At 35.6% G+C, this 24,211-nt stretch overlaps 1 protein-coding gene across 8 annotated transcripts in view; it reads left to right on the top strand.

The window, feature by feature from the left end:
- LOC127880896 (arginine-glutamic acid dipeptide repeats protein-like) overlaps nt 1–24,211 on the top strand; it is a 162,078-nt gene that overhangs the window by 80,433 nt on the left and 57,434 nt on the right. For all 8 annotated transcript variants that reach the window (XM_052428373.1, XM_052428372.1, XM_052428374.1 and 5 more), the window contains 5 exons: nt 6,390–6,486; nt 8,167–8,320; nt 13,869–14,002; nt 15,889–15,985; nt 20,291–20,389. In XM_052428373.1, the coding sequence (XP_052284333.1) occupies nt 6,390–6,486; nt 8,167–8,320; nt 13,869–14,002; nt 15,889–15,985; nt 20,291–20,389 (581 nt within the window). The remainder of the gene's footprint in view (nt 1–6,389; nt 6,487–8,166; nt 8,321–13,868; nt 14,003–15,888; nt 15,986–20,290; nt 20,390–24,211) is intronic.

Below are 24,211 nucleotides of genomic sequence, written 5' to 3'. Positions count from 1 at the left end.
TATGAGTTGATCTGCGTTAGAAATCAGATGTCGGCACAAGGGATAATTGGCTGCTTTGTCTTGTGTCTATGGTAATTCTACGGTGTTCTTAACTGGACTATGTAAGGAAGTAAAGCTTTGGCTTTTACTTAAACCCTTTGCATGGTGGGAAATTTGTCTTCTGCTAAAATGTCGTCTGCTGAATTTCTTAGATTAGCATTTTTTCTTCTTTTTTTTTCAAAGAATACCATAAGAATAGCAAACAGTTTGGATCCTGATGAGACGCCACATTTTGTTTGCAAAGGCCTTCAAAATTCGGTTCCAGCACTGAAAGAGTTCAACATGTGCTGAACATATCAATGGGAGTATCATAATTATAAGAGGCATTGCATCCTGTCAGTGTGCATGGTTCTTTATATGCAATTATTGACAATTAAACACATAATTGTTCTGATGGCTTTTATCTTCCTCATGTTCTTAAAACTCAATGCAACAGTTTTAACATGTATATGAGCCTTACCTTGGGAAAATGGGGCTTAATGCAAAGTGTCATCTCAGATTAGCCTGTGCAGTGTGCATTTAGTTTTTATTTAAGGAAGTCTCTTTGCAAAATAGTAGTTAACCCTTTCCCACTCAAATTGCAAAGTGAAATTTGCTAAGTGCAAACAGCATAAAACCACTGCGTCTGTTCAGACTAAACTTGCATGATTCCCAGTGAAGCATTGATCTCATCAGATATCTGTTCATTGAAAGATGTTGTTGTGTGGGTGAGAGAAAAATGCTGTGGACTGGAATGAGTGGGTTATTATTCCCTGCTTAAGGCGGAGGGATATAGAATTGGGGTTGTCAGTCCGTCCGTCCGTCATTCTGTCAATGTCTGTTGTAAACTTTTGGAATTGGTAAGGGATATCAATTCAACACATCTGTTTGTTTTTGAAGCATTGGTGTTGTTAGCTCCACTGGCCAGAGGCCAGCGGGCCTTATGTCATGGTCCTGTGTCCGTCGTGAGTGCGTGCTTGTGTGCGTGCGTGCATTAACTGTTCCTTAAAACATCTTCTTCTCCTAAACTACTGGTCCAGTTCTGATGCAATTTCTCAGGAATGTTCCTGGGGTGAACCTCTTTCAAATTTGTTCAAATTATGCCCCTGGGATCAAATTTGACCCTGCCCTGGGGGTCACAAAAATGAAAATTTGCTTATATACATGTAAGGCCTATTTTGTGAAAACTTTCAAAATCTTCTCGTCCATAACCATTAGGCCTAGGGCCATCAAATTTGGTATGTAGAGACATCTAATTTCTTAAAATTATGCCCCTGGGGTCAAATTTGACTCTGCCCCAGGGGTCACAAAATTGAACATATCGTCTACTGAATGTAATAACTAGGGTAACTGACATTTTGTAAATTGTTCAGGAATGCATATTTTTAGACATTTTCAAAAATACAGTAAGAGCACTTACGTTATTTTTTGCGCTCAAAATATTTCAGTGTTGAAAATTATGGTAACTGCTCCTTTCTTAATTTTTTATTGTTTAAAAAAAGACATATCGATTTGGAGTTTTGTTTCGTTTTGCAAGTGTTATTATAATACTAATCAGAAAATTTGAATATGGAAACATGTTTATTATTTTAATAGAACATTTTTTTGCTTCTCCTGAAAATTTAACAAAATGTCAGTTGCGCTACTTTTTGCATTCAGAAAATGACATGTGTTTGTTATGTCAATTTCAAAAATTTGATAAAAACATTATTTTTACCAAAAAGGTTGACTTAATATTTTAACAGTTGATGTATGTCCCCTTAATAAACACAAAAATGGAAAAGAGTAAAAATGTATAAAAATGTCAGTTACATGACTTATTACATTCAGTAGGCGATATGCTTATTTAAGGCCTATTTTGTGAAAACTTTCAAAATCTTCTCGTCCATAACCATTGGGCCTAGGTATCAAATTTGGTATGTAGAGACATCTAATAATCCTCTACCAAATTTCTTCAAATTATGCCCCTGGGGTCAAATTTGTCCCTGCCCCGGGGGTCACAAAATTGAACATATGCTTATATAAGGCCTATTTTGTGAAAACTTTCAAAATCTCTCGTCCATAACTATTGGGCATAGGATGTTTATCTAATTAATAAATAGTTGAACTCAATAATCCACGCTAGTAATTATCCACAAACTATTTTCCGCTTTTAATCCGATGAAACAATATTATCACTGTAATCCAATCTTTGTACTTTTAATCTGACTGTCAAAACAATTGATTAGTGTCTTGGTAAAACGTGTTAATGATTGACATACCCAAGAGACCGCTAACTCCACCTTTTTCTCTGAAACAGTTTCAAAGGCGGAGCTATACACGTGCTCAAGCATAATGGGACGATTGCAAGCGAGTTACAAACACACGATTGGTTAAGCATATCGCTTCTCTAAACAAAGGAATCCAATTTTGTCGGCGAGAAAGGTGTTCTTTATGGCTTCTTGACAGGAAAGGACTTTCCTTTGATGACGTCAAACTGTCGATTCACACATATTGCGAATTTTCGCGAGACTTTAAATGATGTCCTTGATTCTTTGTTTACATGAACAGTAAAAAAACAACACCTGCTTACATGAAGACTTTGGATTAAATTATCAAAATAAAAACAAGAGTAATTGCAAACTGTGATTATATTAATTGGTAAGTATCAGTAAAAATACGACGTTTTGTTAGTTGTAAATCAACGATTTTTTTTATACAACAACAACAACTATTGCCGGGGGGATTAATCTTCGTCAAATTTCATTATTTTTTTCATGGAATTTCATTATTTTTTCATGGACCACCTCATAAGTCGATACCGGTTTTTTAATCAAATTTTGGAGGTAAAAAATCTCGACTTATGACTGCGTTTTTACGGTAATCATCACTCATCATTGGTGAATGGTGTAGTCTGAACATAAACAAATGGTGATTAGTTGAAATCTCAGTGGGTTTAAATCTCATGAATTATTCAAGACTTGTGTGTGCTTTCACCAGGATCGTCTGTCAAATAAATGGTCTTAAATTGTTACATGCCATAACTGTTCCTTCACAATAAATAAATGGGCTTTGGTATCAAAAACAAATTTGAAGTTATATCTGGAATAGATCTTCTTAAAGAATCGATCACTAACAAGTCTATCAGAAGCTTTTGTAATAAGTCCCACTTATTTAGTAATTAACCCTTTCCCACTCAGACAATGGCTTTGTGCAAATAGCATAAAACCAGAACAGCCTGCGAGTTACTAATATATATAGCAGTCGGTTCATGTTTTATGGTGTTTGATGTTCATAAGTATCTAAAGGAAAAATGGAAATGAAGCCCTTAAAACTTGAATCTTTTAAGAAAGGTCTTTATTTAAATTTAACCTTCTAATGGACTACAAATGTGTCTCAAGATGTATAGGAGGTAAAAGGTTATTGTTCATAAATCCAATTACCAAAATCAATGTATTTTCTCTACAGACATGATCACAGTGTGGTTATTAAAAGATATTGTTTTCTGGATCAGAGGCTATGAAATTTGATCAGTCAGAATGAGTGATTTTGAAAAGCATTCGGGTTGTTACTACTAAACCTGATAACAGAAATTTTGTCTTGGGGTGATTTATTTGTGTCCGATTTCTGGTAATGAATATTTAATTGTATTTCATTTAACAGCAGTTACTGCAGTTTTTGTTAAGTATTTCAACCTTTTGTCTATCAAAGTATTTTCATTGTTGTCTCCCTTTTTGTAAAAATACTGTTTTATTTTGTTTTAATTTGTAGAATAACATCCCATTTGGTGACAACATGCACAATGTTGTGTACTAGAAAGGAAATACTTTAATGTGTAGAAGTGTATGCATTATATATTGGAACCGCGCTATGTGAAAAGGGGATGTAATGCAAGTGCATTAAGTGTTGTACCAGATTAGACTGGGCAGTCTACACAGGGATGACCATTTCCATCTAAACGGGATTTTTGCTAAGAAGAGATTTTATTCAAAGGAAAAATATCATAAAAAGGGAAAGTGTCGTTCCTGATTAGCATGTGCGGACAACACTTTACACACATGCATTAAACCCCCTTTTCACAGAGCACGGCCCTCTTGTAAAATGTAGAGCAAATCAAATCAAATTGCACTGCAGTTTCATTGAAGATTTGTCATTGCCTTTTATATCGCCCCATTGATGCAAAAAGGTACCATGTGACATTAAAATTGGAAGGCACCTTTTTGCACCAATAGGACGATATATACATGTACAATGTAGTGATATTTTTACTTACCATTTGTAAATTGAAAATTAGCATTGTAATACTATGAATAATTGGTCTGTGGGGTTGATTTTTATGAAGATATATCTACTTAGAACAACATGTTAAACTTGGTTTCTGTGAAGGCCATCCATTATAATCACTTTAATAGTCAGTATTTGATATTTTTACTGGTGATTTTGTGATTGAGCACCACTTTGAAATAGCGATCAAGATTCACGAGACACTTGTCAGTATTATTTATAAAGACACACAAACAGTTTAATATTATACTGGTTTTTCAAACAGTATAATGTAAAATATGAATCAAGACTATCTTGTTTGGACCCATGTAGGCTGTGTTGTTTGCAGCAGCAATCCAAATCATTAACCCTTACAATGCGGGAACCAAATTTTTAAGGCCTTTGCAAACAGTTTGGATCCAGATGAGACGCCACAGAAGGTGGCGTCTCATCAGGATCCAAACTGTTTGCTATTCTGATAGTATTCTTTGAAAAAAATCGAAGAAAATGCGCATTTTATAAATTTAGCAGATGACATTTTAGCAGACGACAAATTTCCCAGCATGCAAAGGGTTAAACCATGTTTATTTTATCCAGTGTATTCCAATTGACCTTTCTGTTAGAGACTTGCACAGAGTGGTACATTTTGGATCAGACAAATGTGGGCCTTTTGAATTCTTGCTGTTTAATGTTATCATATTATTTTCACTTTAGCTTTTAAATTGTGCACATCTTATTGAGACTCTTGTATGCCCAATAGTTGAATTGAACAAAATGTTCAATAGACATTTGAACAGGTCATTTATATCTTGTAAAGTTCAGATTTAAAGTGTATGTGATTTTTTAACTAAAGCTACTCTGACTTTAATCATTGACTTATTATTTTGTTTTTGGGTAACACAATACATGGTATTATGATATCACAAACTCAATAAGCTTTCATTTTTTTGCTTATGTCATCACACATAACTGATTTACATAAATGAAAAACATTCAAATTTATGGGACTGATGTAGACTATTTTTATTGCTAGCTATTATCTATGTTTATTGGCAGTTTATATCCATTTATGTCCTCTAGAAAGGCCTGTATCAATTGCAGTACTCTGTATAAATTTATTAATCGAGCCATTTGAGATTGCATTACAGATATAACTGCAGTAATGAATTTGCGCTGATGCGTAAGCAATGGTTAATAAGATGTTGAACAGTTAAAAGAGACAGGGATCAGCGTGATTTAACACACGTAATGCAATTTTACGTGGATAGTTTTCATATTTGAATCGCTAACTGCTAGTTGCTCAAAATATGTCACCAGTTCTGATGGAACAAATGAGATTGTTTTTCCTTTGGTGGATTAATAAGTTAGGTGTAATCCAGTTGTGATATTTTAATATGAATATTTCCCTTTGGTTATATGCAAGTATCAACAACGTATTATGGCTTGCTATGGGACAGACAGATAATGGATATGAATATTTCCTTCTGGTTGAATGCAAGCATTAACAACATACTATGGCTGGCTAGGGGACAGAAAGATAATGGATATGAATATCTCTCTGTGGTATAATGCAAGTATTAACAACCTGTTATAGCTGGCTAGGGGACAGAAAGATAATAGATATGAATATCTCCCTGTGGTATAATGCAAGTATTAACAACCTGTGAACAAACTGTAGAATAAAAGGCTGGAAACCTGTTCAAAAAGTCTGAGCAATGGCATACTGTTGGTCCAATCAGGGCCTCTCGTTACTTTGTCCTGTTCAGAAGTAAAGTAAAAATGTCTGTAAGCAACCAGCAGAAAACCAGACCAGCCTGCGAGTAACTGGCTGGCTGGTCAGGTTTTATGCTGTTTGCTGCTCATTAGGACCTTGGGGTTTGGGATGAAGCCTTTAAAACTGGAATCTAGTAAGAATGGTCTTATATTAAATTTGATTTTCTAAGGGACTACAAACACGTTAAGGTGCACATTTAAGTGGCAAGGAGATACTGTTGATTGTCTCCAAGAAAGAAGTCCATTCTTTCTAAATGGCTGAACTCAATGCCAATCTGATTCCATTACATGCTCAATGGTCCTAGAGGAATGCTCGATTGTCCTAGAGGAATTACACTGAATGTTGCATGTTTCAGAAATCGAGAGTGACCACCCCCTGGCCAAGCCCTCTGTGAAGGCTCGGGAACTCTTCTGTTCGGAGGCCACGGATACCTACCCAGTAACGGCGCTCAGGTGTGTTCAAGTGTGTTTGTTTACCATGTTAGTGATGAAGCCCGGTCCTTTGGGATTTGGGGACAATTATTGTTTTAATGCCACCCTTTGAAGAAGATGGGGTTTATTGTTTTGCAAATGTCCGTCTGTCTGTCCGTTGGTCTGTCCTTCCACCAAATGCTTTCCGGATAATAACTCAATAACTCTGAGCCTTGAATCAAAGAAGGTCATAGATACATTGATCATGACTGGCAGATGACCCCTATTGATTTTCAGGTCACTAGGTCCAAGGTAAAGGTCTCAGTGACTCAAAGCAGTAAAAATGGTTGCCGGATGATAACTCAAGAACGCTTAAGCCTGGGATCAGGAAAGTTCATAGGGACATTGGTCATGACTGACAGATGACCTCTATTGATTTTCAGGTCACTAGGTCAAAGTTCAATGCCAAAGTGATTTGAAGCAGCAAAATGGTTTCCAGATGATAACTCAAGAACGCTTAGGCCTGGGATCAGGAAAGTTCATAGGGACATTGGTCATGACTGACAGATAACCCCTATTGATTTTCAGGTCACTAGGACTGGTCAAAGTTCAAGGTTATACTGACTCGAAGCAGTAAAATGGTTTCCAGATGATAACTCAAGAACGCCTAGGCCTGGGATCAGGAAAGTTCATAGGGACATTTCAGGTCAGCAGGTCAAAGTTCAAGGTCACAGTGACTTGAAACAGTAAAATGGTTTCCGCATGATAACTCACAAATGCTTAGGGTAAGGAACGGGAAAGTTCATGGGGACATTTGTCATGACTGACATCATGACCCCTTAATGATTTTCAGCACTCTAGGTCAAAGTTCAAGGTCACAGTGACCTGAAGCAGTATAATGGTTTTCGGATGATAACTCGAGAACGCTTAGGCCTGGGATCAGGAAAGTTCATAGGGACATTGGTCATGACAGGCAGATGACCCGTATTGATTTTCAGGTCACTAGGTCAAAGTTCAAGGTCACAGTGACTCGAAGCAGTAAAATGGTTTCCGGATGATAACTCAAGAACTCTTAAGCCTGGGATGAGGAAAGTTCATGGGACATTGGTCATGACATACAGATGACTCCTATTGATTTTCAGGTCACTAGGTCAAACTTCAATGTCACAGTGACTCGAGGCAGTAAAATGTTTTCCGGATGAAAGCTCAAGAGCGCTTAGGCCTGGGATTAGGAAAGTTCATGGGAAATTGGTCATTCCTCTGCAATATAAGGTTTAAGGCTATTTATAGTATGCAAATCTTAAAATTTGAATAGCGAACCAGAATCCCAGCTCAACAAAAAATATTTTCATGATGGCGGTTCAACACTATCAACACAACTGATTATTTATGATTATTACAGACAATAAAAATTTGTAAAAAAGCAACAATTATTAAGACAAAAGGTTAATAATTATGTTAATAATGATTCATAGTCATGTAATTATCAAATATTTGTGATGCAACAACTTCATGAAAATTACCCATGACTCAACAAGCATATAGCATGTAAAATTCTTTCTAAAAAACAAAAAAAAAAAAAAAAATTAAATTTACATGCACATCATTGAACCCCGATTTTGTTATGATGCCACATTATGTTGTGCAATTCAACAGTTGAAACTATATATGGAAATAATCGACTATTTTGTAATTATAATCATTTTTGTCATAATTCTGCAGGGGAAAGTGTAAAGTTGTGCACTGCAACAGCCTTGAGGCGGCGCGGACCTTCCAACCGGCCGCGGACACGTTCTACTGTATCCTTGGATACAACCCGGAGACCAAGAGGCTGGCTACCACGCAGGGTCAGATCCGGGTCGGGTCTATGTATCAGGTGAGCACTACCAAAGAGTCAATGCAGAAGTTGTGTTTGTTTGTGTCTGGTTACAAAAAATAGTAATCTTCTATCTAGCTCTATAATATGAACATTAATAAACATTGTATTTAATTCTAAATTTTGAAGTAATTGTGTCAAAGCAACGCAAATTTCCCCAATCCAAAGGGACCTAACCTTGCATCCATAATGGTAAAAAACACTGTGTGAGCATTGCCAAAAAGATAAAGCATTTTTATGTAGGAAAGGGTAAGAAAAGGGAGCAAAAAACATTCTCATTCAGTTTGGGTTAAATTTTGGGGTGAAACCATAACAACAATACATTAAATCTGGGTTGTGTCCATGATTGGGTTAGTTGAGTATTTTTCATCGGGGGACAGGTCACCATATGGGTTTAGGAGTACCAAAAAGATATGCATTTTATTCGATCCCCTTCCAATAAATCCTTTAATATTTCAGTCAGGCTTATTTTTTGCTCTAATTTATACTTGCAACAATGATACAATTTGTAATTCGCTGGATATGTAACAGACTTAACAGTGAAATGTAGTGATTCCTTCTTTAAGTCAGACTGGACTTCTAAGCTGGTCTTACCCGTAGGAGATATTGAAGAGTGTATCATAGTCTTCTTATGGCAATAATCCTTCAAGCCTTTTTATCAGGTAATGAAATTGTGCTGAAAGTTTATAATATTTGCACTTGGTAGATTTGCCAACGTTCAGCTGTGTCAAGTGTGGCGATAATGTTTCTAGCGGTAAAGGCAGAATGGCATTTAGTTCAAACAAACTTATTATAAAGGTCTTTACAGCGATATAATTCAATGCAAATTGCCACATGTTTGCTCAAAGTGAATTTGTTTATCAAGATCAAACATTTACTAGCTTGCTGATGTTATTTCAACAGAATCGATGTGTGGACATTTAATGCTGCAATAATTTTATATATACAATAGTAGGTTAGTGTTATTGCGTACTTGAATTTATCCAATGAAGTTGAAGAAATGTTTACAGGGCAGGTTTTATTATCTTATTTTGGGGAAAGGGCTTGCCCTTTTTAGAGGGGGGAAAAAACCGCGAAACGCCAGATATTGGGAGAAAATACCAAAAGCCTTAAAGAATCAATTAACATATTTTACTCTTTTTAAAATAAATTCAAGGCAACAGATAATTTATTTATGCAATATTTTTCTATTTTCTACACTGGATCAGGTTAACTTATATAATAAAAGGTTTTTATACCCCCGGTAGGGTGGCATATAGCAGTTAAGCTGTCCATCAGTCCGTCTGTCTGTCTGTCTGTCTGTGCGTTCATCCCAAAACTTTTACATTGGCCATAACTTTTGCAATATTGAAGCTAGCAACTTGATATTTTGCATGAATGTGTATCTCATGAAGCTGCACATAATGAGTGGTGAAAGGTCAAGGTCACGGTCATCATTCAAGGTCAACTTTTTTTGTAAGCCCCCTTTCGAAGAAAAGGGGGCATACAGTGATTGGACTGTCCGTCTGTCCATCTGTCCGTCTTTCCTTCACACTTTGCATTTAGGTTTCGAAAAATGCTCATAACTTCTATATCCCTTGAGATATAACCTTCATATTTGGTCTGCATGTGTATATGGACAAGGCCTTTCCATACGCACACACATTTTTACCCCTGTGACCTTGACCTTGAACTTAGGGTCCGGGTTTAGGTTTCGAAATCTGCGTTTAGGTTTTAAAAAATGCTCATAACTTCTATGTCCCTTGAGATATAACCTTCATATTTCGTATGCATGTGTATATGGACAAGGCTTTTCCATATGCACACAAATTTTTACCCCTGTGACCTTGACCTTGAACTTAGGGTCCGCGTTTAGGTTTCGAAATCTGCGTTTAGGTTAAGAAAAATGCTCATAACTTCTATGTCCCTTGAGATATAACCTTCATATTTGGTATGCATGTGTATATGGACAAGGCTTTTCCATACGCACAAGGCTTTTCCATACGCACACAAATTTTTACCCCTGTGACCTTGACCTTGAACTTAGGGTCCGCGTTTAGGTTTCGAAATCTGCTTTTAGGTTTAGAAAAATGCTAATAACTTCTATGTCCCTTGAGATATAACCTTCATATTTGGTCTGCATGTGTATAGGGACAAGGCCTTTCCATACGCACACAAATTTTTACCCCTGTGACCTTGACCTTGAACTTAGGGTCCAGGTTTAGGTTTCTAAATCTGCGTTTAGGTTTGGAAAAATGCTTATAACTTCTATGTCCCTTGAGATATAACCTTCATATTTGGTATGCATGTGTATATGGACAAGGTTTTTCCATATGCACACACATTTTGACCCCTGTGACCTTTACTTTAAACTTAGGGTCTGCGTTTAGGTTTAGAAATCTGCGTTTAGGTTTCGAAAAAAGCTCATAACTTCTATCAAGTGTTTATAGGGGTCATAAGTCATCCTATGGTGACAGCTCTTGTTAAATATTCAAAGTGGCGCAGTAGGGGGCATTGTGTTTCTGACAAACACATCTCTTGTTTTATGCGAGTTGTTTAAATGTTTTCAGTCCGCATAGGCTAATTAGAGACAACACTTTCAGCTTTTATGATTTATTTTTTTTAAAGAAAGTCTCTTCTTAGCAAAAACCCAGTTAAGGCAGAAAGTGTAGTCGCTAATTACCCTGTGCAGACTGCACAGGGTAATCTGGGACGACACTTAGCGCACATGCATTAAACCGCCCTTTTGACAGAGCAGGGTCCACATCATCTCAATCATGCATTGCACCCGATGTTCTTCCTTACTCTTCGAGTGTCGTTCTATATTGTTCAAAATGTTAGCATTTTTGTCTGTATCTCTTAATCTGTAGACTTTTCTTTCCATATAAATCATGCCTTTTATAAAAAAAGATGATTCAATGTATTCAACGAACTTGTCCAACAGTTACCATATGTCATAATTATGCAAAGCAATGGATGTTTCATTGTCATGGACAGCTGCAAAAGTGCATAACTCACAAGTGCACAACATCATCTTTTATGGCATTTTATTTGCTGTTACGTTTATCCTGTTTACAAATCAATTTTGCATTAAAAATGAGTGCCTTCTTTGGCCCACATCTGCCTTTGAATGCAGCCAAGTGCTTTGATATCTAGTGAAAGGTGTTAAATCATTATCAATGGAGGTTTAAAAGCTCCCCCCCCCACCCCAAAAATGAGAGAGAAAGATTTTGTAATGATTTAAATACTATTGCAATTGTTATTGTAACATAGGCTAATTAGGCAAGTTAAGCAAACATTATCAACAAAAACTACTTTCAAGTCTTGAATACTATAACAAATATCAATTTAGGTGGGAATATTAATAATAATAAAAAAGTACACACATATATTAACAAAACAAACAATTTGGTAATTAACTAAACACTATTATAATTGTAACAGTAATTGATTAGGCAAATTAAGCAAAAATCTACAACAAAAATCAAAGTCTAAATTTGGTAATTGTAAACAAAAAACAAAGTCTATGGCTAATTAAACCGTCATTACTCTTGTGTAATCAGACTTTGTTAGCGTGTCTCAGGTTCGCCCAGTCACGAAGATGTCTCTCGCGTTACTTCAGCCCGGTATTCATTGTTTGCTCTTTGAAGAAGGTGTCATAAATCACTGTGATCTTTAACCCACCTGATGATAATTCGCGATGCATTTATTGTCACAACACCAATGACTGACGCAGCGTAAAGACTAATTTTTCAACGTGCTTTACAAATTGTTAATCTCCTTTTGACCTGAGATGATCCATACCGTATAAAGAGTACCCGCTTATCTGTCAAGCTATTCAAATCAAACAATGCGAGCTGTTAAATGTTTTACTTGGCTTGGGTATGATTGAAGTCAGATTGTAGCTTTCGTATTTGTGGAAGACATTGTCGAGTAATTAGTGGCGACAATTCACGTTTGCTTGTGGAGAAATATTGGTGGCTTTGAGTTAATTGTGTTGCTTACACTAAGTTACACTCGCTTAAAAATTAATATTAGTTGGAGCACAAATCTGTTGTGTTAATGGAACATTTACCTGTCAATATGATTATATTAAAGTGCATTGAAAATGTTAACGCCTTTTGGTTTTCATGTATTTATATCATGCTGTTATTATATTAAGTATGAACGTTATTTCATTTGATAAAGCCCAATTGGGTATTTAGAGCTTCATCCAATTTCACTGCCTATATTTGTAAAGATTACATTCAATTTTGGTATTTAGTATGAGGGTAAATAACAGGTTTGGGGAAGAATGGAATCTCTTCAGTTCTTAATCATTTTGATCAATCTTTTTAACATTTATATAAAATGTAACGTAAATTTTGCCTAAATGAAATGAAAAGATCATAATTTTTTTCTTGTATTAAATTACAAGAAAATTGAAGTGTACATGTAAGTGTTTAAAGTATTGTCTACATCTGATTATGAAAATGTTATTAGGAATCAGAACTTTTTGCAGCTTGTTCCTAACAATATAATGTATTGGTAAATATAAATTAAAGAATTTTTTGTAACTGACTTTGCTATCAACATGCCTTTTCAAGAAACAACAACAAACACAGCAAATTAAATGGAGACAATCTTTCAGGCTTTTCACATAACTAATCAAACTAAAAAAACAATCATATTTCCAGGTTAAATGTTGAATTAAAAACAATCCTATTTCCAGGTTAAATGTTGAATTAAAAACAATCCTATTTCCAGGTTAAATGTTGAATTAAAAAGAATCCTATTTCCAGGTTAAATGTTGAATTAAAAAGAATCCTATTTCCAGGTTAAATGTTGAATTAAAAACAATTCTATTTCCAGGTTAAATGTTGAATTAAAAACAATCCTATTTCCAGGTTAAATGTTGAATTAAAAAAATCCTATTTCCAGGTTATATGATGAATTAAAAACAATCCTATTTCCAGGTTAAATGTTGAATTAAAAACAATCCTATTTCCAGGTTAAATGTTGAATTAAAAAGAATCCTATTTCCAGGTTAAATGTTGAATTAAAAAGAATCCTATTTCCAGGTTAAATGTTGAATTAAAAACAATCCTATTTCCAGGTTAAATGTTGAATTAAAAACAATCCTATTTCCAGGTTAAATGTTGAATTAAAAACAATCCTATTTCCAGGTTATATGATGAATTAAAACAATCCTATTTCCAGGTTAAATGTTGAATTAAAAACAATCCTATTTCCAGGTTAAATGTTGAATTAAAAACAATCCTATTTCCAGGTTAAATGTTGAATTAAAAAACAATCCTATTTCCAGGTTAAATGTTGAATTAAAAACAATCTATTTCCAGGTTAAATGTTGAATTAAATTTAGCCATGCTCTGGTCTGGAAAAATGGGGCTTTAAGTATGTGCATGAAGTGTTGTTTCAGAATAGCCTGTGCTTTTAGCACAGGCTAATAAGGGACAACACTAGGTACAGTCATCAATCGTCAGGTTTTCATAGTGCGTGCCTCAAGTATATATTGTATCTCTAGGATATTTTCGAGCTGATCTTTATGACCCCATATGTCATATTGCAGGCCAAGATGCCTGAATGCAGACCCAATACGGCCCCCGATGACATGCCAGACCGCAGCTACACCCTGGAGACCGTACAGTGGCACCCTAAGGCAGTCATTGACAATGACCTCATGATGTACCTGCGTGCAGCAAGGTTAGTCAAGGCCAGCAACACAGGGCAGGTTTTTTTTTGCATTCGTAGAAAATGAATGTTTTTTCACAAATGTGAGAAGTTTTTGACTTAAATTTTCAAAATAGTAAGAAGTTTGCCACTAAAATTTTCATAATTTTGAAAAGTTGGCGGCTCATTTTCAAAATTTTGAATAGTTTGCAACTCAATTTCAAAATGTTGAACTGTTTGGACCTTTTTTTTCTCAAAATGGGGGGTGGGGGTGGCACAAATACTTGGACAGCAACGACTGTTTTCTTTACATAGAGTGAAGGGAATCAACTCCTCTTCATTTACCTGAGAACCAAAGGAAACAATTTCTATTTTATTAAACTGATCGATCAGTTCATGACAACAACTATTGTTTGTTAACACAATCAGGGTCAACAATTCATGTTTACCTTACTCGGAGCCACGGCTCAAATTTATTGTGCTAAGAATGCTAACTCTTGTTTACTGAATCCAGGGAACCTAATCTTGTTTCTGACTCATGGAAACGTTTTTATGTTAAGCCCACCAAAGACTGTACTAACTATTCTGTATGGTATAATATATGCATACATAGGAATTAAAAAAGAATTATTTGAGCTTGAAATTTTTTATTTATTATGCCCCCCTTCGAAGAAGAGGGGGTATATTGCTTTGCTCATGTCTGTCGGTCGGTCGGTCTGTCGGTCCGTCCACCAGGTGGTTGTCAGATGATAACTCAAGAACGCTTGGGCCTAGGATCATGAAACTTCATAGGTACATTGATCGTGACTCGCAGATGACCCCTATTGATTTTGAGGTCACTAGGTCAAAGGTCAAGGTCACGGTGACCCGAAATAGTAAAATGGTTTCCGGATGATAACTCAAGGAAGCATACACCTAGGATCATGAAACTTCATGGGTAGATTGATCATGACTCGCAGATGACCCCTTTTGATTTTGAGGTCACTAGGTCAAAGGTCAAGGTCACGGTGACCCGAAATAGTAAAATGGTTTCCGGATGATAACTCAAGAAAGCATACGCCTAGGATCATGAAACTTCATAGGTAGATTGATCATGACTCGCAGATGACCCCTATTGATTTTGAGGTCATTAGGTCAAAGGTCAAGGTCATGGTGACCCGAAATAGTAAAATGGTTTTCGGATGATTACTCAAGAACGCATATGCCTAGGATCATGAAACTTCATAGGTAGATTGATCATGACTCGCAGATGACCCCTATTGATTTTTAGGTCACAAGGTCAAAGGTCAAGGTCACGGTGACCCGAAATAGTAAAATGATTTTCGGATGATAATTCAAGAACGCTTTTGCCTAGGATCATGACACTTCATAGGTACATTGATCGTGACTTGCAGATGACCCCTATTGATTTTCAGGTCACTAGGTCAAAGGTCAAGGTCACAGTGACAAAAAACGTATTCACACAATGGCTGCCACTACAACGGACAGCCCATATGGGGGGCATGCATGTTTTACAAACAGCCCTTGTTCCTTTTGCTGTAATCTTACTAAACTATACAGATGTAGTGGTGTTTTTAACTTTTTTTTGACATTATAGACATAACAGTGTCTATTTAGCAGCTAAAAGCTTCCAATGCAATCAAGGTTTTAACAAAGCTATTTATACTAACGACACATTGCAGGGATTTCAATAGATTTTGAAAAGCAGGTGTCAAATGACATTTTTAGGGGTCAAGAGTTATTTTGTATCTGCATATTTGTTTAAGCCTGCAAATGCTTTCTATCACAAGCTAAAGTGAAATACATTTGAGTCAAATAATTGGCTGGATTCAAAAGTGAGAAAATAAAAAATTCTTGCATCAAAACGCAGGATTTTGCTTCTATTGAAATCACTACATCCATTGTCTTCGTTGTTTCAGAAGCGTGGCAGCGTTTGCAGGGATGTGTGATGGAGGCAACACAGATGGGTGTCAGGCAGCCGCTATGGACGACACAACGATTAACGCCATGCACATGGTCAGTATTCAAAATAACTGAGTGTAGTAGATTTGTATCTAGTGCACTGGGAATTTGCGATATGGCCATCGCCCCAAGAAGACTTGTTGGGAAGTAGTGCAAGATAACATCATGTTCTTTTGCCTGTATTCACTAAACATTTTCTTATAATAAGAATAAATATTATTCTTTAAATTGTAATATTCAGTAATTGCTTGAATTTTGAGTCAAGCTTGGTATAAACCTCCTCTCTCTACATAATTCTTCATGTAGATCAATTTGCTAATGACATAATCACCAGTGGTAGCATGTGTATGTTAAAATGCTGGAAGTATTTTTCTTGGTTTCAAGTCCATTCTTTATTCTGAAGTCTAAGAAGTGATTGGTGAATACGGCCCAGGGACGATTGTGGTTTTTTCATGCACTGTGGGAATCACCTAATACATTTCATCTCGATTGATATTTCAATCGCAAAACTTGTGGATTGAATGGGGGTTTGAACCTGCAACCCCTGTGTTCTATCGATGATGTATTACCACCTTGAAACCAATAATGTTCAAAATAAGTTGAAAGTTGTCAAACTATTGGATCTGATATTTTCTTGACACAGAGGTGTATGTCTCCTGCTTTTTTGCCCGATTTCGCAAAGATGTAGTCCATTTTAAGAATATCTGGGTTATGCGACCACTTTTATATTTATTGGTTAACAAAATTATAATTAGATTTGAAAAAAATTGTTTTTAAACAAAAATTCCCGATCCTACATTCCGCGTTTTAAACATGACATCGCGCACTGAGCGGACGGGTTGTACTAATTTTTGGTATTTTACGTTCTTTTGCGTTTAATTACGCAGTAACTGTGATAAACCAGTCTGTTGTAATCGGGAACATGGCGACTCCCGTTGACCTGGAGAACAAGGGAGATTGTTTATTTTTGCAAGTTGACTTGTTTGGTCATAATTATAACGGACCTGCAAAGATTTTATGCGCGCAAAAATTTCCGAGACTATTGGAAATGCCCTTGCGAGGATACTTGATGACGAAAGTCTGACTGTGTCCAAACCTGAAGCCTTCCAAAATACACGAGGGTCTTACTCTAAGATCGCAATATCAACAGATACCCCCGTCCGAGCTATCCAGAAGTTCGGATACAAGCACATGCACGTACAAATAGCAAAAGGTAATATTTTTATTTTTGGCTATCTATTTTAAGATTTGCGGTCGCGCCCTTGTCGTTTCGCCACACAGGATGTGCCACCCTCATCGTTTCGCCCCCAATTATAATTGAATTAGGGGATATTTATCACATCATTGATTTAACTTTAATACAGGGGTAAACATACAGCCTGAGGGTGGAAACACCTTGAGAGTGAAACATTTGACGACCTATTATTGAATTGTGGAACTCCCGAACTGCACACCATCATCCATTGCAAGCTTGAAGTGTATTTTCAATTAATTAAATATTGACTCAATTAATTAAATATTCACGATGGTGGTACAATAATTGTCATGATGCATTGTCAAAATACGGGATTTCATTGTTTGATATAATTCATCATCATAAAATCTAACAATGGTCAATTTCATATGCAAGTCAAGTACACTTCTCTACATGATGCGAGATGTTATATTTGTCTGGCAATGTTTTTTGTGCATGATAAAGTTTGAATGCACAAACATTTGAACTTATGTTATAATATATGTGTATTTAAATTGTATTTTTGTTGTGACAGCTGGGGTGAAGGGAACTCCAGAAGGACAGCAACCTACCGGCACGGATGTGTTCCAGGTGTTACTGGCTGTGCAGAAGTCCTATACCCACCTCCCAAAAGACATGCTCCAGACTAGGACTAAGAATGTGTTTTGTTTGTATTGAATGTGTTTTTGTTGATTTTTATTCAATAAATTGATTTTCAAACTATATTTGTAATGCCATCTGAAAGATAATAAATACACAATCCTTTTTTTCTTCTTTTTTTTCCGACCGCCTGACGGATACTTTCACTGAAAATTTTTGTAAACCAATAAATAAAACCCTTTCCCACTCGGAAGCAAAGTGAAAATGGCTATGTGCAATTAGCATAAAACCAGAACAGCCTGCAAGTAACTTGCAGTCTGTTCAGGTTTTATGATGTTTGCTGCTCATCAATATCTAAGGTTTGGAAATGAGGCCTTTGAAACTTGAATCTAGCAAGACAGGTTTTTAATGAAATTTAAGTATCTAAGGGACTACAAATATGTCCAAATACGTTTCTAAGAGGGCAAGAAAAGTGCTTAAATTATTTTCATATCTGATTTCCCGTTTGCTCATACAGGATTTCTTTATTTTCAATAATTCAGTAATTCAGTACCTAGATTTAAACAAAATTACAACCTACATTTATTACATTGCACATTGGGACGGAAAAGGAAATAATCATTGACAATTTGCCTTCTATTACTGTGCGACAGAAGCAATATTGTCTCTTATAAAATATTCATGGACCAGACAGCATATTCATTGATTTAATTTGGTTGTTATTATCTTCTTTTTTTAATGGATTATTAGGTATATTATATCAATCTATTGCTGCCAGATTTATTTTAAATTTCTCATCACTATGGTGTTTACTTAAACTGCACGGAAAATAGGTATTGGCGTAAAAAAAAAGAAGAGAATAAAACCTGATTAGCTAAGAAAATTGAGTCACAATTTCAAAGCGTTGTTGTATGTGTTAATTTTTTTGTAGAAAAAATAACTTTTTTTGTGCAATGAAAAGAGATTAATGTTTTACCAGTACAGGTGAAGTTGTTAGAATTCACTGATGCTTGGTAAAATAGCAAGTTGGGGAATGGATTTCCAGGTCAAAGCCTGGCAGTGTGTTCAAAGATTATGTGAACATTTCTGGGGATAACATTTAAGAAAAGGCATTCAATACCTGAGAATGTAAATAAAATGTATTGGCTTATTCAATAAACATGAAATTGCTTATGTTTTTTATGGTTCTGAAAGGGAGTGCTAACATTTGATATCAGCCTTAAGCTTTTATAGACAATTTTTTGTTTAACCCTTACTACTTATATATGTATTTTGACTCATCAGTAGTCCTTTGGAAAGTTATATTCAATTAAATAACTTTCTTTATTAAATTCAAGTTTTAACGTCTTCATTTCCAACGCTTAGATACTGATGAGTAGCAAACAGTATAAAACCTGAACAGACTGCCAGTTACTCGCAGTCTGTTCCGGTTTTATGCTGTTTGCACATAACCATTTCACTTTATGCTGTTTGCACTTAACCATTTCACTTTATGCTGTTTGCACTTAACCATTTCACTTTATGCTGTTTGCACTTAACCATTTCACTTTATGCTGTTTGCACTTAACCATTTCACTTTGCCTCTCAGTGGGAAAGGGTTAACCGGACCCAAATGTTTGCATATTTTTTACAAGTATAAGCTACAGTATGAGATCTAATTGTTCCATTATCAACCTTCACCTTTCTGGATTCTGAATACTTTTGTTCTTTGTAGTATTCTTCTTACAAGAGTAATTCATTTTGTTAACCCTTACAGTGCTGGAACCGAATTTTGAAGGCCTTTGCAAACAGTTTGAATCCAGATGAGACGCCACAGAACGTGGCGTCTCATCTGGATCCAAACTGTTTGCTATTCTGATAGTATTCTTTGAAAAAAAATCGAAGAAAATGCTAATTTTAAAAATTCAGCAGACGACATTTTAGCAGATGACAAATTACCCAGCATGCAAAGGGTTAACAATCATTTCTTATCTCCTTTTATGTCTGAGTCTCATAAGTCCCAAAACTTGTTTTTGTGGCCACAAGGTCTGTTCCTAATACTTGCCATTATTACAATTTACTAGCAAGTCCACTACAAAGTGGTACTTGACAGTGTTTTTTTCACCATTTTGGGAATGGGGTTGGGTGCCTTTGGTTTGGGAAATTTTTCGACATTTTGACTTTTATTTGAGTGTTGTTGACCCAATTTTTAATGAAAATAAAACACACTACTTTACCTGAATATTTTACCAATCATGAGGGGGCAGTATTCAGGAATTTGTTAATGCAGCATTATTGGCTAAGTCAGAGGTGAAATGGGTCTTGTGGAGACTGCTTAATTTAAATGTTATTATTATTGGGACAACAGTTATCTACCTTTTGTTCAATCGCTGCTTACCTGGATTTCCAGCATCATCGATATCTCTGACAGTTTTGTACAGCTCCATTGTAAGTCCTTTTGTGGAAACTGCTTTGTTTAACATTTCTTATTATATAGGCAAGAGTTATTTGCCTTTTGTACAATGGCTGCTTACCTCCCTTTTCAGCTCCATCGCCATGAGTACGACACTAGTAAGGCCCTGCAGGCCCTGGTGAAAGGCCCTGCCCTGAGGACCATAGACAAGAAGTGGGATGAGGAATCAACGGTGAGTTCTCTATGCCTTTTAACTGGTTTAACCCTTTGCATGCTTTGTCGTCCGCTAAAATTTCTGCTGAATTTCTAAAATTAGGATTTTCTTTGATTTTTTTCCAAAGAATACTATTAGAATAGCAAACAGTTTGGATCCTGATGAGACGCTACATTCTGTGGCGTCTCATCTGGATCCAAACTGTTTGCAAAGGCCTTCAAAATTCAGTTCCAGCGCTGAAAGAGTTAACGATTTCCCACTTAGAAGCAAAGTTACTATGGATATATGCAACCATGCAGCATAAAACCAGGTGTCGTATTCCAGAAGCATCTTAAGTTGAATTTTATTCTTATCCTTAAATTGGGAAATTTCCCCAAGTGTTTTATTTCATACTGGACCAGTTTGGCATCAATATTTGCATTAAAATTACATCATTACATTATTATTGGAGGACTACCCAAAACACATGTGTTTGCTAATTTAGTAAAGAAATACAAAACCTTAAAGTTTTGAACTTAAGTGAAAATATTTAAGAAATGACTTAATATGCTTCTGGAATACTACCCAGAACACAGGATTCAGAATAGATGGGTTTTCAGGTGTCTACACACAGGCTTGAGAGAATGATTGTAAACACACAGTTTTCTTGTGAAAATTGTTTATGTTGATCAATAAACAAAACGATACTGAAATCTTAAAGTTTTTCAATTGATAATATCAGTTTTATTGTTTGCATCTATATGATTTCAATATTTATGTTTAATAATAAAAGAAGGTCATTATTTTCATAAACTATATTTTTTTTTGTTAGTAGAAATTCCTTACTACAGTCATCATAACTAATATCAAATCACCTCCTTGGTGAAAAAAAGTAACATGTGACATTTATAATAAAATGCCACATGGTACTTTTTGCGCTAATTGGGTGAAATACTCTTATAAATGACAAAATTCATGTTCTTGAACACTTCTCTTAAAGGGATCTTTTCACGCTTTGGTTAATTGACAAAATTGAAAAAAGTTGTTTCAGATTCGTAAGTTTTCGTTTTAGTTATGATATTTGTGAGGAAACAGTAAAACTGAACATTAACCATGCTCTAATATAGCCATTATATGCATCTTTTGACGATTTTAAAACCTAAAAATTATAAAGCGTTGCAACGCGAAACGATTGAATAATTTGGAGAGTTCTGTTTTTGTCGTTAAATTTTGTGAAACTACGAAGATTGCTTATATAAGGTATAAAATATGTCAATAATGTGTACTCGGCGGAATAGCTCAGTAGGCTAAAGCGTTTTTACTTCAGGACTCTGGCAGGACTCCAGGGGTCACTGGTTCGAAACCTGCTCCGGGCAATGTTCTTTTCCTTTTTTAATTTTTTTTCTTGATTTTTTACTGGAGCTTTTACGATCCGATGTTTACATTTATCAATATAAAGCATTAAATGAATAAGTTAAAAAAATGCCAAAATCTGTGAAAAGGCCCCTTTAACATTAATTTTAACACAGAATCATCAACCATGCAAACAAAACGTCACTCATTCAGTATTCCCTACTGTAACTAGTTAATTCCTCATGCTTTACATGATAAACCAAGAAAACAACACTTCTCACAGCTAAGGTGTCAGTCATTACAAGCATGAAATTGCTCTCTGCATGATGTGTATTGTTAACACTAAATTTTTAAATTGTTACAAGATTGGTCACTCTTACCGCCTTAGACCAACTGGTCTCACACAGAGTTGTCTCCCATGGCTGTTAAAAACCCCACATTCCATCCTGCTCACTATGGTATTGATTTTACTGCTGTGCGTATTGATAGCAATATAATAAAGTTACAGGCCATTACTCGTTTACAATTCAGGATATCATGGTTTTATCCGATATTACGCTCGAGAGGAGATGTGTTTTTTGCCGGCTTCACCGCTTCCGTGCAAGCCAAGTTTTGTATGGGAAGGAAATTAGAAAAGGGGGGAGAAAATCAATCGCTGGTGTCAACAGAATGGAAACAGCTATCAGCTGTAGCGCTTTTGCTTCATTGGCTGATTGTGAGGCTCTCAGAAATTCCTTCTGAAATCTAACTGATCTCATCCCGAGATAATGCCTTGTGGGGAATGGACCTTAACTTTGAAGTGCTTTTTTTTGTTCGGATTCTTGGCCCTTATACCAATACCAATTGAAAAAAAGTAAAAAAAAAATCCCAATTGGGACCCCAAAAATCCTAATGATCGGTTATGCCCCTCTAAAGATATAAATATTAACCCATTTATGCCTAGCGTCCTGAAAAAAGGACTTTGCAAACAGCGTAGACCCAGATGAGACGCCGCATGATGGTCTCATCAGGGTCTACGCTGTTTGCTTAAATGAATTTCTGTAAGAAATATTCCAAATATAGAAATACATATACTAGACATCCCTAATTTTGGAAATAAATTGATCCAATTTAGAAGGATGGGAGAGTCCAATAGGCATAAATGGGTTAAGTTCATCTTTCATCCAGCTCTATCAGTTAAACCTTAGTATATAACACATTTTAAACACTTTCATTCTCAATTTTCAAGCATTTGTAAGCAAAACAAAACAACACTTATTTTCCAATTTTAGTCAAAACAATGTAGTTTTCTCAATCCAAAGGCAGGTGAAAAAGAACTTGCTTTGATTATCATGATCCTTGCTATGCAGCATTGTTATAGAGAGGAATGAGGCTTATCTGTGTGAAGAGGTTTTGGATCTGAGAAACTGTTAAAATTTAGCTGTGTCATGCAAAAGATATTATAAGTAAAAAAGACACTTTTATGTATAATTGTATCTACTGAATTAATTTTACTAAAAACCTTGATGTTTAATTGGATTTTTTTATCCTCAAAATATTAAAAAATGTTTATCATGAACATAATTTGAAAAATACAGTTACAATGATAAAAATATCACTGTTAACCCTTTCAGTGCGGGAACCGAATTTGAAAGGCCTTTGCAAACAATTTGGATCCAGATGAGACGCCACAGAACGTGGCGTCTCATCAGGATCCAAACTGTTTGCTATTCTGATAGTATTCTTTGAAAAAAATTGAAGAAAATGCTAATTTTAAAAATTCAGCAGACGACATTTTAGCAGACGACAAATTTCCCAGCATGCAAAGGGTTAATGAAGGTCTTGGAAAAGGGCTTATTCTACTAAAAACATAGACAGAGTATTCAGAACATGAAATGAACAGTTATGTTTGAGAAAATCACCAAAATGATGTGCATTCCAAGTTTGATGTCGTAATCTGATATCACATGAAAAAGTGTTAGATTATGTTATTTGCTATACATAATCAGTAAAGCCATGACACAATTCGTGGCCCTTTGGGGACATAAGAAAATTGGTTTGATGAAATGAAAGAAGGTAGTATTTTATTTGATTACATGTGATATTCTGTGCCATATTGTGTATTTTTCCTTTTGCATATTTTAGAAAATGATGAGGGAGAATTTAACTGCCTACCAGCTTCTCCATTTTCCCTGTTTTATCTCACTTCCGAGATGTTTGAATCACAAATTCACGTTTATGAAGCTTGTTTTATGACCACAGTAGCAACTGATAATTGTGTTGCCATGGCAACTCGAAGGCTTTGGGTATTAACTTTTGACAGTGTATGGGCATTTAATTGATACCTTGCCATAAAAAAGAGAGCTCATGTCTTTTCAAGGAATTGTTCACTGCACTTGAAGGGGTCTATTTGTATCTGATGCATTTAGCTGTAACACTGCAATTACTGTCGAAAATCACTGGTGGTGTTGGGAAAATCTTTTCTCAAAATCTGTGTGAATGACATTTGTTTAAGAACCTTACCTTTGA

This window comes from Dreissena polymorpha, chromosome 5 (genome assembly GCF_020536995.1).
Source record: "Dreissena polymorpha isolate Duluth1 chromosome 5, UMN_Dpol_1.0, whole genome shotgun sequence".
NCBI lineage: Eukaryota > Metazoa > Mollusca > Bivalvia > Myida > Dreissenidae > Dreissena > Dreissena polymorpha.
Note: the sequence above shows the minus strand (reverse complement) of the source record. Positions and strands in the feature narration are given on the sequence as shown.